This window comes from Heloderma suspectum, chromosome 5 (genome assembly GCF_057233095.1).
Source record: "Heloderma suspectum isolate Gila_16-S chromosome 5, 16-S_ref, whole genome shotgun sequence".
Taxonomy (NCBI): domain Eukaryota; kingdom Metazoa; phylum Chordata; class Lepidosauria; order Squamata; family Helodermatidae; genus Heloderma; species Heloderma suspectum.
In genome coordinates this window covers 175,706,182-175,725,079 of record NC_139462.1, presented here as the reverse complement: position 1 = coordinate 175,725,079, position 18,898 = coordinate 175,706,182, and the positions used below count along the sequence as shown (strand labels likewise).

At 44.7% G+C, this 18,898-nt stretch overlaps 1 protein-coding gene across 13 annotated transcripts in view; it reads left to right on the top strand.

Annotated features, from left to right (window-relative positions):
* Positions 1 to 18,898, top strand: part of PLCL2 (phospholipase C like 2) — a 169,598-nt gene that overhangs the window by 85,338 nt on the left and 65,362 nt on the right. For 2 of the 13 annotated variants that reach the window (XM_084858417.1, XM_084858416.1), the window contains exon 3: positions 7,566 to 7,666. The exons of 9 other annotated variants lie outside the window; for them this stretch is intronic. In XM_084858417.1, the coding sequence (XP_084714543.1) occupies positions 7,566 to 7,666 (101 nt within the window). Of the gene's footprint in view, positions 1 to 3,658; positions 7,667 to 18,898 lie in introns of all 13 variants that reach the window. 2 more of the 13 variants (XM_084858415.1, XM_084858414.1) reach the window with 1 other exon arrangement.

Here is an 18,898-nt window from a genome sequence, read left to right as displayed (position 1 = left end):
ACAGAAAGATAGTGTGACATATTTACTATTGACATGAATGCATAAAGCTAAGGTATAACTTTTGTTTTTATTGGGTATTTTGACTCATTCAGCCACCGCTGCATTTGGAGCCCTGCTGGAATGCAGGTGGCGTGGTAGGAGGGGTGTGTGTGTATGTGTGTGTGTGAGAGAGAGAGAGAGAGAGAGAGAGACACCATTGATTTTACTGGAAGGGGAAAAAACCCTTTGGTGTAGGTTGGGGGCCCAATCCTGGGGCCTCACTGGAGAACAGAGGGGCTTTAGATCCAATGGGCCCCATTTTGGGGCCTTCTACTGGCTAACACCGGCAGTAGTTTTACACCCATCTGCAGACATAACTGAAGCCTTAAGGGGGAGAGCCTGCCCCGCAGCTGGTGGAGGGGCAGCTCTGTAGCATGCTAATCCCCTCCAGCCAGCTGGAGGTTAGGATTGCACTATACGAATTTGTGTAACTTTGCACATGTGAATACTATTATTTAATCTGAATATATGAATAGCATTGTGAGGTTCTCAGTCTTGCACACTATATAGTCTTCACTGGCTATTAGCAAAGTAAAATTAACTTCTTTTAAGAAGTGTTTTGTGATATAGGCTAATTTTAAAAGATTTGTGGTACTAAAACACAGCATGTATTTGCAGCTTTTTAGCTTGGCATATTTTGTATTTAACAATTCCATGGTAGTTGCTTCCCTGCCCATCTTAATTCATATATAACAAATGCTTAATTATTTTTAATGAGAGCAATTAAAATTATTTTTATGTCTAATTAGGAATGAAGTAACGGTCACTTTGTCCTTGGGCTGTCATGCATAATGTAGTAATATTAGATATCAGTAAAATCTACAAAATTTAATGCAATCACTTGTAACCATTGTTATGCAGAAGAATCTTCCACTATGTATTCTTCCATTAAAAAAAGAAAAGTTGAAGGGAATCATGCAGTCATACCAAAAATATGCCAAAGAAGCTAATGCAGTGTCTATAAACACAGGCAGGGCCAGAAATATTGGAACAAGGATAACTGTTTTGGCAGTTGGCCTCTGTACACCACCACATTGAAGCTGAAAGAAAACACACCCAGATGGGAGCGAAGTCAGGACTTTCAGCTGTAATTCAAGGGGCTGGACAAAAAGTGGGTCACTAACCATTCAGGAAGGACAGCCAGTGGCATACACATACCCCCATCGTTGATGGCTCATAACTAATGGAATAAACCAACATCATTTCAAACTTAAGGATCACCTTTAATACCTGGATGAAAATCCTTTGCAGTCAATGACTGCCTGAAGTCTGGAACCCATGGACATGACCAAATGCGGAGTTTCCTCCCTCGAGATGCTTTGCCAGGTCTTTACTGCAGCTGCCTTCAGCTGCTGCTTGTTTGTGGGACTTTGTGCCTTCAGTCTTGTCTTCAGTAAGTGAAAAGCATGCTCTATTGGGTTGAGATCAGATGACTGACTTGGCCATTGAAGAACATCCCACTTCTTTGCCTTGAGAAATTCTTGAGTAGCTTTTTCTGTAAGTTTGGGGTCATTATCCATCTGCAGTATGAAGCAGCGTCCTGTCAGTTTGGCAGCATTCGGCTGAATCTGAGCAGAAAGTATAGCCGTATACACTTCAGAATTCATCCTGCTGCTTTTCTCAGCAGTCAGGTCATCAGTAAACACCAGTGACCCGGTTCCATTGGCAGCCATACATGCCCATGCCATAACACTGCCTCCACCATGTTTGACAGATGATGCGGTATGCTTTGGATCATGAGCTGTTCCTTTCCTTCTCCATACTTTTCTCTTCCCATCATTCTGGTACAAGTTAATCTTGGTTTCATCAGTCCAAAGAATCGTATTCCAGAACTGGGCAGGCTTTTTTAGGTGTTTGCTGGCAAAGGCTAATCTGGCCTGTCTGTTCTTGAGTGTTACCAGTGGTTTGCACCTTGTTGTGAAGCTTCTGTATTTATATTCATAAAGCCGTTTGTTGACTGTAGATGTTGACAATGACATGCCTATCTCCTCAAGAGCGTTCTTGACCTGGCTAGATGTTGTGAAAGGGTTCCTCTTCACCATGAGCAGAATTCTGCGGTCATCCACTTTAGTTGTCTTCCATGGTCTTCCAGGCCTTTTGCTGTTGCTGAGCTTGCCAGTTAATTCATTCTTTTTCAGGATGTTCCATTCTGTTGTGTTGGCCACTCCCAATGTTCTTGCTATCTCTCTGATGGGTTTATTTTGTTTTCTCAGCCTGATGATGGCCTCTTTCACTCGCATGGACACCTCTTTGGACCTCATGTTGAGGGTTCCAGTTAACAGCTACCAAATGCAAATATAACACTCAGAACCACCTCCAGGCCTTTGATCTGCTTGATTGGTCATGGGGCACCCAGGAAACAGGCCACACCTGGCCATGCAGCTGCTTGTCAGCCATTCGTTCCATTACTTATGAGCCACCAACGATGGGTGTGTGTGTATGCCACTGGCTGTACTTCCTGAATGGTTAGTGCCCCACTTTTATCAAACCCCTTGAATTACAGCTGAAAGTCCTGACTTCACTCCCATCTGGGTGTGTTTCCTTTCAACTTCAATGTAGTGGTGTACAGAGGCCAACTGCCAAAGCAGTTATCCTTGTTCTAATATTTCTGGCCCTGACTGTACATATTCTTGGATCAATTGATATGTGATAGAAGATGGTTCCTTGCTTATGTTATATAATTGAGACCAGTGTAGCAACTGGCTAAGCAATTTTGTCTCAGTCCATCTTAAAAATATATATTTCAGTGGGCACCACTGAACTTTTTTTAATGCAAGTGTTTTCTTCATTACCCTTCAAACAGAATATTGTCTTTTCTGGGTTGCAACTTCTCAGCGCAGTGGAAAGGTAAAGGCTGTCAGTCCTCGATTGGGAAGGGAGATCCTGGTCTCAGTTCTCAACAGAGCAATACTAGCTCCCCCAGAATAGTCCATATCTTACAAATGAGGGAAGTAACTAGTATTGCTGTTCCTAATACTGTGCACTTTGTCAGAAGAGTATCCATCTATTCTTTGTGATCTCTGTGACTCACAATATGGGTTATGCACCTACACAGAACAGTCATTCGGAACATTCTAGAGTTGACCAAAGCTTTAAGCAGGAATCCCACTCACCCCTCCTGCGCACACTTCAGGCATGGCTCCTACCTGCCACTCAGTTCCTTTTTGTTTACCGCAGCGATTGACAGCATTTGGAATGTTCTCCATGTCCCATGCCCTTTTCTCACTGCTTCCTTTTCTGCTTCCTTCTTTCTCTTCTCTTGTTATCTTTTCTGAGTTTTCCTTGGGCCTCCAAGGCCTTCTTCAAAAAGTGCACCAGCTGTGCCAGGAAGATACCACCAGCTGATGGCCATTCTGTCTGTCTCTTGTGCCTGGGAGAGGTGCACAGAGTTCTTGCACTCATTGTCAGGCCTTTACCAAGCAGGCCAGAAGGAACAGGATAGCTTATCTCTGTGCCGTATGGTGCGAGCAAGCCCTCAAGGAAGCAGATATGGCCACCCTAAACCTACCTCTTTATTTATTACATTTCTATACCACCCAATAGCTGAAGCTGTGTTCACACCACCTCATCCTCCATCTGCACCAAACCGGACCAACCCTTTCTCTCTTGCTTTCCACAGCTTCCCTGTTGATGGAAGGGATTGTAGAGCAATTGTTCCCAAGTGTCAGACGTACCAGCCCTTTCTGTGGCATGAGAAAAAAGCAGCGACGTTCTTCGACTGTCTCCTGGAAGAGGTAAAAACCCAGTGGCTATATTCCAAATTAGAGTTCACAGACTGGCAGGCCAACAAATCAATACAGTTCAGCGTATTGCCGACTGCAGCTCCAAGAGTATGGCAGCCACTATATCACTGTGACATTTGGCTTAGAATGGCAGGGCTTAACCAAGAGGCTAGATCCAGAGTAGAAAACCTCTCAGTCGATGGAGAAGGACATTTTTAGTGCATCCACAGATGAGACTTTGGATCACATTCACAAGATGAAACATCTGCTCACATGATGGGAATGGGATCCCAATCTTCTCCCACAAATCGCACTGCCTCACCCATATTGGCAATGGCAGTGGTCACCCTCAACCAGACTTTCTAGACCAGTCTCATATACCTCCTTTCAACTGAGATGACCTTTCCAGAGCAAAAACTGCCAACCCACATGGGGTAAACACCCTGACCAGTCCAAACGTTGTCTTTGACTCGCACAGGGCCCCCCGACCATCGGCTCCACCCTTCTGGCTCAGACCCTTTTCTGCCTGTGTGGCAATCCAACATGACCAACACCTGGGTACTTTCAATCATTGCTTGGGGCTACGCCATCAAATTTGAAGAAATCCCTCCCACAGGGATCTTCTGCACCACCTGTCTAGCCCCAATGCTCAGGGAAGACATCCTTTTTGACAAGGTTGTAAAAGATTCACCTCTGCTCAAAAGCTTACTGTTTTTCTCTCTCGGTATTTCACCATCCCCAAAAGGATGGGGGTCTTCAGCCCACAGTCAATTTGAGACATCAATCACTTCATCTGACTACAGAAATTCAGAATGACTACCTTTTATTCCATTCTTCCCTTACTGTGCCGCAGAGACTGGTTCACCACAACAGACTTCTGTGACACTTACTTTCATATTAGCATCCATCCTGCCTCATGCTGTTCCCTCGGTTTGCCCTTGGCAACAGATTCTTCCAATTCAAGGGCCTTCCATTCAGTCTAGCTGCAGCACCAAGAATCTTTACGAATTGCATGGTGATAGTAGCAGCAAACTTGAAATTACCAGAGATAGTCATCTTCCCATACGTAGATAACTGTCTCTTTGTCACTCCCACGTTCCATCATCTCTGGATGATTTTGAGACATCCTTAGACTTTCTCAGATCCCTAGGCCTACAGATCAATGAGAAGTCCTGCCCCATTCCTTCTCAAACCTGGTAATTTATAGGGGCACTTCTGAACTTGAACTTACCTACCCACCAACAGAACGGATATATTGAGACGCCTGGCATTCGACATGGAATCCCACCCTTGGTCCAGGGAAATCATCATCTGACACCTCCTCAGTCTTACGGCTGCAACCACAACTGTAATCCCTCTGGCTCACCTCCATAAGAGGCCACTACAGTCCTCGTTCCTCTGGGCCTTTCACCCAGAGAAAGATGCCCTGACTCATCTACTAAGTCTCCCTTGAGAGACCCAACACTCCCTGGACTGGTGGACTATCCCAGCGAACTTATTGGCAGGACTCAGCTTTCAGTCTCTCCACCTGTCGATAACTGTCACCCTGGATGTGTCTCTTTCTGGCTGGGGCGCTCACTGCAGCTCGCTCAAGGTGTGCAACCGCTATTCTTGACAAGAACAATTTATACATATAAATCATCTTGCAAAGGCCTTCCAGGTGTTTGAGTCAACCATTGCTGGATGCTCGGTCCAGATTGCCACAAACAACACCACTGTCATTTTTTACGTCAGCAAGCAATGGGGAACAAAGTCTTTCTTCCTTTTGCTCCTCACCCTGAACTTTTGGGACTGGTACGTAGCCTGTCACATCATTCCTGTGACCATCCACCTTGCAGGCACAATGAATATGATTGTGGACTTGCTCAGATGGTTCAGGAGAGCCCTTCACAAATGGGGGCCGTCTCCAGCCATCATATCACAGCTGTTCAAGGGGTGGGGGGAGCACCCCTACTGTAAACAGTTTTACTACAAGCGTAAACTCAAAATGCTGGACCTTCTGCAGCAGGGCAGGCCATGATCCAGACTCTCTGGGCAATGGCTTTCTCCTCAGTTTGTGGGGAGGCACTCTAAACTATACCTTCCCCTTTTTCCTCTTATCACACATGACATGTTGTGAAAAAGATAGAGGAGGACAACGCCCCCTGCATCCTAAATAGCTCTGTGGTGGCCATGACAACTTTGGTTCGTGATGTCGCTCCTTCTCTTCAACCACACTTTTCTCCATCTCCCTTGAAAGCCAGGCCTTCTCACCATGAACAGGGGAGGGATCAGACATCCTGATGTCAAAACCCTTCACCTCACAGCTTCAAGCAGTCTCACCAGTTCACCAAAGAAATACTGGAGGTAATGACTGCCTCCCACAAACCCTCCACTCGGGCTTCATATGCTGTTAAGTGGATGGTTTTTTTAAATCATTTCCTTGTCAACAGGACAGAGTCCCGAGTCCTGTGACCTTTCTTAAATACTTGAGTTCCTTCCTTCCCTCAAAACTAAGCGTCTGGCACTCTCATCATTCAGAGTTTACTTAGCAGCGATTTTGGCTAATTATGAAAAGGTTGAGGGCTTCTCCCTCTATGCGCACCCAGATGTCAAGCGTTTCCTCAAGAGACTTCCCAACCCCTACCCACCAGTTACTTCACCCGTTCCGGCATGGAACCTTTCAGTGGTTCTGGCACAGTTAACAGCAAAACCCTTCAAATTGATGGCTGCTGCTGCCCTACAACTCTTTACTGTGGAGGTTGCTTTCCACACCACCATGACTTCAGCATGCAGAGCAGGTGAGCTCTGCAATCTTCGTCACAATCAGCCATACTTAACATTCCACAGAGATGAAGTGGTTTTGTGACCAGACTGCTTCTTTCTCCCAAAAGTGGTGTCACAGTTTCATTTGGTTCCAGATACTGTGCTGCCAATGTTTCTTCCTCACCCTACCTCCCTGTAGGAGATTAAGCTTCATTCCCTAGATGCCTGGAAGGCTCTCTTGTTTTATCTACAATGTACTGCCTCATTCTGAACCTCCCCTTGTCTGTTTGCATGCCACTTAGGCCCAAGGAAGGGACACCCTGTATCCCCTGTATTCCCACGGGTCGACACAATCCGCTAAGTGGCTTGTGTCGACCATTCTTCACCCTTACCAGCTTGCATACCTTCTGACTGTCCTACATGTCTGCGGTCATTCAACTTGGCCATCTGCTGCTTTTCTCTGGGTCATTCTGCTTCTCCAGCTGTGCGGTGTTGCAACCTGGGCTCAGCCCTCAACCTTCATTACACACTACCAGTTGAACATCAGAGCTCATATGGATGCAGCCTTTGACAGGGCAGTCCTCACTACAGTCCTGGCATGACATCTCCGTCCTCCGGTAAGTTTCCTCCTTATCAGGCATCCATATGTGTGAGTGACAGAGACCACAAAGAAGGAGGACAGGTCACTTACCTGTAACTGTGGTTCTTCGAGTGGTCATGTGTGAACTCACACAACCCCACCCTCCTTCCCACTTCGATGCCTCACCTCTAATTTATTCCTCCACTGCGGTGGACACAAAACTGAGCAGCGGGCAGGAGCCACGCTTGGAGCATGCGCAGTAGGGATGGGCAGGAGTCCTGCATTAAACTCTGCTCAGCTCTAGAATGTTCCAGTTCATGGGCACATAACCCTATGTGTGAGTTCACAGATGACCACAGTTCCACGTAAGCAACCTGTCCTTTCAAGAAGAGCCGTGAATCTTAGGATCATCATCAGGATGCCTAAAAATTTGATTGCACCTAGGATATTGAATTTTGTTTTGTCCCTGCCTTGTCTAGGAGAGGCTTCTAGGAATTTAAAAAATCTTTTTCCAAGACCTGAAAGTATGAACAGGTCAACAACATGCCTACCTGCACTGAAGAGGCAGAAGAACTTTAAGGTAGCTTTTTTTTTTTTTTTAAAGTAAGACAATAAAATAGTATTATGATCTCACAAAGTTGCAATTATCTGTGAAAATATAAACAAAAATGTTGCCTAAAATTGCATAAATCTCAAGGTTTACAAATCAAACACAGAAGGTTTGCGGAGGGGAAAAATAAACTTACTAGGATTTTTTTCTTTGCTTCACCAAGCTTATTAGAAGGAAAAAAGCTATGGATGTTTTAGAATCACACAGGGGTGATTAAAAGTCTGATTCATGCCAAGTGTAGTTGTTCCAAGTGCCGATATGTATGTAACAGTTCTGATGTAAAATCTAAATGACATTTAATTTAAGTCAGTCCAATTCATTGAGGGCAATGTGTATAATGAACCAGGCTTTTGTGTATGTGTTCCTTTCTAGACCCAGAGTCCTGTGCACATAATAAAGCTATGTATTTTTTCTGTTTCCGGAGTAGGATCTCTGCATCAAGTACTCAGGACTGCACATGTACATCTTAAGTCTGTGTGAAAGTCAGATGGTTGGGAAGGGATGGATGGGATTCAGGCCCCATGTTTAAACTGGTAAAATTACCCTCTTTCAAAATCATGTATTTCATCAGCATAAGATAGAGGGGAGTTACCCCATATAGCCAAGATAAGCACCTCAGGCTTACTTGCCTGGGGACTCTGCTCTACATGCATGAGCTTTATTATCCTCTCCCTTCTAGCACAAGACTTCTTTCTGGCTGGCTGGCTGGAAAGAGTAAAGAAGAGCATAGGCTGGCAGTGGGAAAAGGAGCATATGGAGTAGAAGGGAATATGGCATCCCTCCCACCTTTTAAAGACCAGCTCCTCCTGTATTTTTAATTTTTTTTTTTTTTTGCTGAATATGCTTCTGATTCCTTAGAATCTCATGTGCTTAGCTTTTCTCACAGCCTTCATTCCATTCTTCAGTTCTATATGATTTAATGCCATTATTATGTCCAACTATAAATAGTAAAATTGTCTGTGATAGAACAAAAGGATTGGACCACAAATTCGTCTGTCTATGTACTATCCGATACATTGTACCATGTCTGATTTAAAGTGTACCAGATGGTTGGCAAAGGACTATCCCAGAAGCACAAAGTAAATTACCTTGGGATAATTTAACATCTGCAGCACTGTTCTCATCAATTATATACAGTAAATGGCTTGTGGATTGCTTCCTGATATCAAGTAAATCTGTCTATAAAATACTTTATGGATTCATGGATTTACAGAGCTGAAAGGGGATCATTATGATAATCTGGTCCATAGTTCCAGGGCACTGATTTCACTCCTCTCCCACTTAATTCGAGCTTTAGCTAAACTGTATATTTTAAAAAGAAAAAATAATATTATTTAAAGTTATCAGATGATTAATCCCTGTGAACATTTCCCAGTGAATAATCATTGTCACTATTGAAGAAACTTGCTTATTTTTTTATAATGGAAGTATCAGATTCCATCTATTGATTCTCATTATTTCTATAAAATATCAGGTTAAAGAGCTGCCTGAGTGCAGAAACCTTCTTTATTTTATACAGGAATAATTATTGTTACCCTGAATCAATGACCTGGTTCTCACATAACACTAACCCATGGTTAATTCATAGTTTGTTGCCCTACAAGATTTGTCTGGCAGACATTCGAACAAACCGTGGCTTGCTTTCTCAATCTCTAGGCTGTTTGTTTCCCTCTTTCTTTGCCTGCTCCCTCCCTGCATCCCACATGCCTTTATGGCTCTATAGTACCATCATGTAGAGTGGCAGGATGTTTTTGTTTTGTTTTGTTTTAACACTTTTGCCTGCTGCCTCTGTAGCCTGGGAAAACAACTGTCGGTTCTTGGTTCACATGTAATGACAACTCACGGTTTAAACAACCCAGAGTTCACAACCCAGCAACAAATCATTGGCTCTCTTTCTGGATTGTTCATGGTTAACAAACCATGGTTTACTAGTGCAATTAGGTTTGCACATAAACAATCCAGAATTCAACAACCTGTGGGTTAAATAGACCACGGGTTAGAGTTATGTATGAATTAAGTCAAAATACCAAAAACAGATTAAGGTACCAAACTAGCCAGTGTAGAGAAATTACTCTAGCATTTGACATGATATGGCTTGCCTACTATTGTAGCACTAAACTCCTACTATTACCTACCTGCCCAAGGAACTGTCACAGTACACACACTTGTAATGACTTGCTTGTATTGACTTTTAAGCTGTTTTTACCAATTCCATTGCATATTTCAGGGAGGCTTGCTGCTCCAACAAATGAGATACTTTCAGGATGGAGACAACTAGTATTTATCAGTTGAGGCTTTTTACCCTGCTCTTCAGCTGAAGAAAGAACTCAGAGTTGTTTAACAAAAGAGCAATAAGACTGTCCCTGTCCTCATTTTTGCAATCTAAAAGGCCTGACTCAGAAGGAAAAGGGATTGGGAGGGAGGAGGAAAAAAGCAAACTCAAGACACTAGTTACAGTCAGGGAGCCCTAGCCGGCCTCTTTCAGTCTACTCCAGTAGCCAACTCCAGACACAGACAAAGGATTCTTTTCAAGGCTTTATTCCTTTTACAACTTAATAACTCTATCACCAGCGACTAAGCTATGAACAGCAGAGTAACCTATGCCCCGGGTTGGAAACATTTGGTCCCCGTTTGAACGAGAATCACTTGCAGACCCTGAACTTATGGGCTAGGGAGAGTCCCTCCCCTTTTCCCTTGGGTCCTCTGGACACAACCGTTGCTTGCGCGCCAAACGGGCGCTATGCCTCCTTTCCGCGCCCTCCATATCTCGTTGCTCTTTGCGTCTGCGTCGAGCATCCAGCCAGCCCTCCTCCCGCACTCTGTCACTCCCAGGACCGCTATCTATGTCTGGAATGCCGGCAGGAGGAATCTCTGCCAGCTGCAGGGCCTGGGAGGGATGAGCGCGCTCCTCGCCCATGGACGGCTGTTCCTCCTCAGAATCAGAACTGCTCTGAGGTTCTATGGGCTCAGTGTCCACCCTGACAGTTACTTGTTACAAAGTTTATATAATGACCAGCTGTAATAGAAACAGTTCAAGGACAGGATGATCCAAATATTGCTGGTGTTTCAGCAGAACTGATGGAGTGGCCCTTCTCTTCCTCTCTCTGCTGCAGCCTGATGGAATGGCTCCAGCCAGGTGACAGTTGGTGGAGAGAGGTGTCTGATAGAGCTGGCTTCTCAGCTGAGGGAGCTGTGCTGGAATTGCGTGGTGTTATCACTAAGACTGTATTTTTGGCAAGACAGGCAATTTCTCCTGTCTAACCAGGGAGCTTCTGAGCAAGAGCAAAAGCGGGTGAGGCTTCATGGCACTTAGAAAGCAGCTTCCACAGTCTCCTCCTCACCCTGCCCCTTTTCCCTGTCTCTGCGCTCCATTTCTGAATGCAGAGACGTAGCCGGTGTGGAGAGTACCATGCTGGCTACGATGGGGTGGGGAGTGTGGTTTCTGGGCTATGAGGTCGGAGCCCTGGTTCCAGCCTCGGAGCCCAGAAACCAAAAAATCTATGTCCCCCAGACACTGCCTAGGGGACACAGGATTGCTCCCTTAATCAGTTAATTGTGCCCATCTGGTAAAAACATGTTTTAATCAGATAGCAGAGCAATTCACCCATTCTTTCTCTATAGCAAATAACAAAAGAACCCCCCCTCTAATAAGTCACAAGATTAATTCATCTTTTTAAGCAGTCAAAAAACTCACTGCTTCTATTCATAATATTATTTCAATCTTTATTTCAAATTAGAATTCTTTTGGCTTTAATAGGACATAGTTCCAACTTGTATTGCCCAAAAGAAAAACATTTTTACTCCCCACCCAATGTATCTACCTCCCTAGCCCTATGACACACACTCAAAACCTTTGGTTTATTAATGAAATAACAGCCATCATTTCATTTACTCATAGATGCACATAACCTTGATATACAAACTTTATTGAAGGGTACCCTGATCAGATATTTTACCCTTTTCTGGTACAAGCCTATTTGTTTAAATTTATTTATTTATTAAATTTCTTACTCACCCATCTGGCCGGTCACCCGGCCAGATCATTTTAATTTAATTTTAAAATATTCCAAAAAGAGACATGCTGAAGGAGTGCCCCTCCTTCCTCTAATTAAAAATGCACTGCAGCTTTCAACGCTTATCTTCTCAAGAAAACAGTTTTGCTCAGATGTTGTCTTCCTTTCTGATTAACGTCTCTGATAGTTTCCCAGTCACCAGGCCTAGGTTTCTGTAGGCCTGGTAGGATAGACGTGGTGGTGATCTATCACCACAGGATGGGACTTCTGTTAAGTACCTCTTGTGTTATGATTCTATGAAACTTTCTGAGTCAAATGACAACCTACTGAAAAAGCTCAGTGATGTTTGCAGCAGCTGCTGATTTGGTTGTTCACTGAAGGCTGCCATGTCTACTGTTGAATGCCATTGATGGATGGAGAGAGACGTGGCGACCTTATCAGAGGGCATCATGATGCAGTGGAAGAGGCTTGGAGGTTGTTAACACAGCACTGTGCAGGCATGTGGCTGCTTAGTGGTTAATCATGTCCAGTGCAGGCCATGATGTCAGTGCTAGCCACATAACGGCCGTACCTGCACAATGAGTTAACTCCACTGTCTGTGTCACCATGTCAGCACTTCGTAAAATCCTCCAGTAAGAGTGCTTGGCTTCCTTCTCCCCATGTAGTGACAGTGGTAACATTCAGGAAACCATCTCCTGTTTCCTAGTTGAGCAGAGCAGAGGAAGCTGCTCCAGCTTGTCTAGGGGCTATACAAGCAAGCAAGCTCCCAGAGAGTGAGTGATCAGAGCGAGTGAACAAGGAGAACAAACAGGAGTTTGGCTGAGGAGTTGCAGTGGAAGAGGAGACAAAGACAAAGTGGTGAGTGGGCTGGAGTAAGCCTAGGGACTTTCCATTCTGAGTCGCTGTGTGCTCACCATATGCTCCCGAGGGCTCCAGTTGAATTGAAGGGGCGTGGCCTGAGTATTCCCAGCAGCTGTGTGGGTAGGGAGTTTCAGTCTGTTTCCTGTGTCCTAGCTGAGCAGAGCAGAGCAGAGGAAGCTCCAGCTCGTCTAGGGACTATACAAGCAAGCAAGCTCCCAGAGAGCAAGCGATCAGAGTGAGCGAACAGGGAGAGCAAGCAGGAGTTTCCCAGGGGAGGTCAAGGGGAGATCCCTAACATTTTTTTTTCAATTTTTTTTTCTTGTAACACTCACTTCCATACCAGTGGGACTCTTGTTAACCTCCAGTGAATAGAGGACAAAGCACAGGCTATCCCAGTACAATCAGAAAGCTAGAACCATAAAGGGAATAGACTGTGGAAGGAAAAGACTCTACAGCGGTGGTGACCTGCAAGGTCTGTGCAATGTTTTTTTTCTTGCCTGAGATCCATATGGCCTGCACGTGCAACACATCCAACAAGTGCAAGTTGATTACACTGTTGGAAGAAAAAGTCAGAGGACTGGAGCAGCGAGTGTCAACCCTCCAGGGAAAAAGAGAAGACGAAGAATTCCTTGACAGAACGGTGGAACTATAGCAGCAAAGTGAAGTACAGCAGCTAGAAGAGCAACAGCAAGCTGAGGCAGAAGAGGAAAATGCTTAAACGAGGAAAAATGAAGTAGAGGATACTCCTTGGAAATGGGTGACAGTTAGGAGCAGAAGAACTAGAAGCCACTCTGCTCCAGTGGAAGCAGTGGAACTATGGAACTGTTTCCAGGCACTTGAGGATGGGACTGGAGGACAGCCTGCAGAGGAAGAATTACAGGGGACCCCACATGAGAGCAAGCATGAGGCTGAAGGTCAGTCAAGCAGAAACTGAGGCCTACAACAACAAGAAGAGAACAGTAGTAGTAGTGGGAGACTCCTTGCTGTGTGGGATTGAAACCCAAGTATGTCGCGAAGACCCATGGACTGTCCAGGTATGCTGTCTCCCAGGAGGAAGGAAGAGAGATGTGACTGAAAGGTTGCCTGCACTCATAAAGCCCACTGACAGGTATCCCTTTCTTCTCATCCATGTGGGAAAAAATGATACTGCCAAGTGGAGCTACGAAGAAATCACATCAGACTTTGAATCTTTGGGAAGGAAACTCAAGAACTTTGGGGCCCAGACAATTTTCTCATCCATCCTTCGAGTAGTTAGAAGAGGGATAGAAAAAGAAAGAACAATACTCTGGGTGAATGACTGGCTACGAAGGTGGTGCTGACGCAAGAGATTTGGATTCTGAGACCACAGGCCCTACTTCCTGGAAGATGGACTGTTGGCAAGGGATGGGTTACACCTCACAAGGGCAGGGAAGAATGTTTTGCCACAGCATGAAGAACTTCATCAGGAGGGCTTTAAGCTGAATCCTACGGGGAAGGGAGACATAAAGTTAGGGGTAACAATGGACGAAGGCTCATGCACCACAACGAAGAGAACAGCTCTAATAGCGCCCAATAATGGTCTTCAAAAACATGTTGGAAGAAAGCCAGACTATAAAGCACATGGTCTTCGATGTCTATATACTAATGCCCAGAGTATGGGAAACAAACAGAACGAACTTGAAATCTTAATATGGGAGGGAAATTATGACTTTATAGGTATAACTGAAACTTGGTGAGATGACTCCCATGATTGGAATACAGCAATTGAATGATATAACTTGTTCAAAAAGAACAGGAGGAACAGAAAGGGAGGTGGAGTCGCACTATATGTGAAAAATACAAATCTCTGGACAGAAATACAGGAGGATGAGCTTGGTAGCCCCATTGAGAGCATCTGGGTTAAAATAAATGGAGCAAAGAATAAAAAGAACATGGTGGTCGGAGTCTACTACCAGCCACCCAATCAAGGACGAGGATGAAACTTTTGAAAAGCAAATTGCCAATGTTTCAAGGAAGCATGATGTAGTAGTAATGGGGGACTTCAATTTCCCCGATATTTGTTGGGAGACAAATTCTGCAAAACATGGCCCCTCCAAGAAACTCCTGACTTGTGTCGCGGATATCTTCCTCCTACAGAAAGTGGAGGAAGGAACTAGAGGATCGGCTATCCTTGACTTGATCCTAACCAACGGAGATAACTTCGTGGATAAAGTAGCAGTTACGGGAACTCTGGGGGAAAGCGGCCATGTTATACTTGAGTTCTTGGTTCTAAAGGAAGCAAAAGCCGAGTGAAGCCAAATGCGTACTCTAGATTTTAGGAAAGCCAATTTTAATAAATTGAGAACAATGATAAGTAAGGACCCATGGCAAGCGACTCTAATGAGAAAAGGAGTCCAAGATAGGTGGGAGTTTTTAAAAAAGGAAATTCTCAAGGCACAATTACAAACAATTCCAACAAGAAGAAAAGGTGGAAGACAACAGAAGAAGCCAATGTGGCTTCACAAAAAGCTTAAGAGATGACCTGAAAACAAAAAAGGACATACATCGGAAGTGGAAGGAAGGCCAAGCAACAAAGGAAGAGTACAGGCAGATAGCACAGAATTGCAGGGATGGCGTCAGGAAGACTAAAGCTGAGAACGAGGTGAGGTTAGCGAGGGATGCTAAAAGCAACAAAAAGGCTTTCTTCAGCTGCGTACATAGTAAAAGACAGAGGAAAGAAATGGTGGTTCAACTATTAAATGAAGATGGCAAAATGATAACAGATGTCAAAGAAAAGGCAGAAGTTCTCAATTCTTACTTCAGCTCAGTCTTCTCCTCAAAGAGGGTCTGTGACCCCCCTGGCAAAGGCAAAGTACAGGCGGAAGGGGCAGGATTGCAGCTTGAGATCGATAGCCATATGGTCAAGGAACACCTAGTTACTTTGAATGAGTTCAGATCTCCAGGGCCAGATGAACTGTACCCTAGAGTAATAAAGGAACTGGCAGAAGAACTCTCAGAGCCACTGCCTATTACGTCTGAGAAATCATGGAGGACGGGTGAAGTGCCAGATAACTGGAGGAGGGCTAATGTTGTCCCTATCTTCAAGAAGGGTAAAAAGGAGGAACCTGGGAACTACAGACCAGTCAGTCTGACATCAGTCCCTGGGAAAATTCTGGAGCAGATGATAAAGCAATCCATCTGTAAGCACCTTGAAAACAATGCAGTGATTACTCGAAGCCAACATGGATTTATCAAGAACAAATCCTGCCAGACGAATCTGATCACATTTTTTGATCAAGTAACCTCCCTTGTGGACCGTGGGAATGCTGTGGACATAGTATACCTGGACTTCAGCAAAACTTTCAACAAAATGCCCCATGATATCCTGATGAGCAAACTAGCTCAAAGTGGGCTAGATGAAACAACGATCCGGTGGATCCACAGTTGGCTACAGAATCGGACTCGAAGAGTTCTTATCAATGGGATCTCAAAGTGGGAGGTAATGAGCGGGGTACTGCAGGGCTCAGTCTTGGGCCCAGTGCTCTTCAACATTTGTATTAATGACTTGGAGGAGGAGGTGCAGGGAATGCTGATCAAATTTGCTGATGACACAAAATTTGGCAGGATGGCTAATACCCTGGAAGACAAAAACAAAATTCAAAGTGATCTTGATAGGCTGGAGCGCTGGGCTGAAAACAACATAATGAAATTTAATAGGGACAAATGCCAAGTTCTGCACCTAGGAAAAAGAAACCAAATGCACAGTTACAAGATGGGGGATACTTGGCTCAACAACACTACAAGCGAGAAGGATCTTGGAATTGTAGATCACAAGCTGAATATGAGCCAACAATAGGATGTGGCTACAAAAAGGGCAAATGCTGTTTGGGGCTGCATTAACAGAAGTATAGCTTCCAAATACCGGGAAGTACTAGTTCCCCTCTACTCAGCACTGGTTAGGCATCATCTGGAGTACTGTGTCCAGTTCTGGGCACCACACTTTAAGAAGGATGCAGACAAACTGGAGAGGGTTCAGAGGAGGGCAACAAAGATGATCAGGGGGCTGGAAACAAAGCCCTATGAAGAGAGACTGAAAGAACTGGGCATATTTAACCTTGAGAAGAGAAGACTGAGGGGAGATAGGATTGTTGTTGTTGTTCAGTCGTTCAGTCGTGTCCGACTCTTCGTGACCCCATGGACCATAGCACGCCAGGCCTTCCTGTCCTGCGCTCTCTCCCGGAGCGTGCTCAAGTTCATATTCATTGCATCGGTGATGCTATCTAGCCATCTCATCCTCTGCCGTCCCCTTCTCCTTTTGCCTTCAGTCTTTCCCAGCATCAGGGTCTTTTCCAGCGAGTTTTCTCTTCGCATTAGGTGGCCAAAATATTGGAGCTTCAGCTTCATTATCTGTCCTTCCAATGAGCACTCAGGGTTGATTTCCTTTAGGATGGACTGATTTGACCTCCTTGCAGTCCAGGGGACTCGTAAGAGTCTTCTCCAGCACCACAGTTCGAAAGCATCCATTCTTCGGCGCTCAGCCTTCCTTATAGTCCAGCTCTCACATCCATACATTACTACTGGGAAAACCATAGCTTTGATTAGACGGACCTTTGTCGGCAAGGTGATGTCTCTGCTTCTTACTATGCTGTCTAGGTTGGCCATAGCTTTCCTCCCAAGGAGCAAGCGTCTTTTAATTTCATGGCTACAGTCACCGTCTGCGGTGATCTTGGAGCCCAAGAAAGTAAAATCTGTCACTGCTTCCATTTCTTCCCCTTCTATATGCCAGGAAGAGATGGGGCCAGATGCCATGATCTTAGTTTTTTTAATGTTGAGTTTCAAACCAGCTTTTGCACTCTCCTCTTTCACCCTCAACAAGAGGCTCTTGAGATCCTCTTCGCTTTCTGCCATTAGGGTGGTATCGTCTGCATATCGGAGGTTGTTGATAATTCTCCCGGCAATCTTAATTCCGACCTCTGATTCATCCAACCCGGCATTTCTCATGATGTACTCTGCATATAAGTTAAATAAGCAGGGTGACAATATGCAGCCTTGTCGTACTCCTTTCCCAATTTTGAACCAATCGGTTGTTCCATGTCTGGTTCTTACTGTTGCTTCTTGACCCTCGTACAGGTTTCTCAGGAGACAGGTAAGGTGGTCTGGTACTCCCATCACTTTAAGAATTTGCCACAGTTTGTTGTGATCCACACAATCAAAGGCTTTAGCGTAGTCAATGAAGCAGAAATAGACGTTTTTCTGGAATTCTCTTGCTTTCTCCATGATGCAGCGAATGTTGGCGATTTGATCTCTAGTTCCTCTGCCTCTTCTAAACCCAGCTTGTACTTCCAGTAGTTCTCGGTTCGCATACTGCTGAAGCCTATCTTGTAGGATTTTGAGCATCACCTTGCTGGCATGTGAAATGAGCGCAATTGTGCGGTAGTTTGAACACTCTTTGGCGTTGCCCTTCTTTGGAATTGGAATGTAAACTGACCTTTTCCAGTCTTGTGGCCACTGTTGAGTGTTCCAGATTTGTTGGCATATTGAATGCAGCACTTTAACAGCATCATCTTTTAGGATTTTAAATAGCTCGGCTGGAATACTGTCATCTCCGCTAGCTTTGTTGTTACTAATGCTTCCTAAGGCCCACTTGACCTCACTCTCTAGGATGTCCGGCTCAAGTTCAGTGACCGCACTATCATGGCTATCAGGGACATTCAGATTTTTCCTGTATAGTTCTTCTTTGTATTCTTGCCACCTCTTCTTAATCTCATCTGCTTCTGTTAGGTCCCTGCCTTCTTTGTCCTTTATCATGCCCGTCTTTGCACAAAACGTTCCCTTGAGATCTCCAATTTTCTTGAAGAGATCTCTAGTCTTTCCCATTCTGTTGTTTTCCTCGATTTCTTTGCATTGTTCATTTAAGAAGGCCTTCTTGTCTCTCCTTGCTATTCTCTGGAACTCTGCATTCAGTTTGGTATATCTTCCCCTTTCTCCCTTGCTTTTCGCTTCCCTTCTTTCCTCAGCTACTTGTAAAGCCTCATCAGACAGCCACTTTGCTTTCTTGCATTTCTTTTTCTTTGGGATGGATTTCGTTGCTGCCTCCTGAACAATGTTATGGACCTCCGTCCATAGTTCCTCAGGCACTCTGTCTATCAGGTCTAATCCCTGAAATCTATTCCTCACCTCCACTGTATATTCATCAGGGATATGATTTAGGTCATACCTGAACGGTTTAGTGGTTTTCCCGACGTTCTTCAATTTAAGCCGAAATTTTGCAAGAAGCAGCTCATGATCTGAGCCACAGTCAGCTCCAGGTCTTGTTTTTACTGACTGTATGGAGCTTCTCCATTTTTGGCTGCAAAGGACATAATCAATC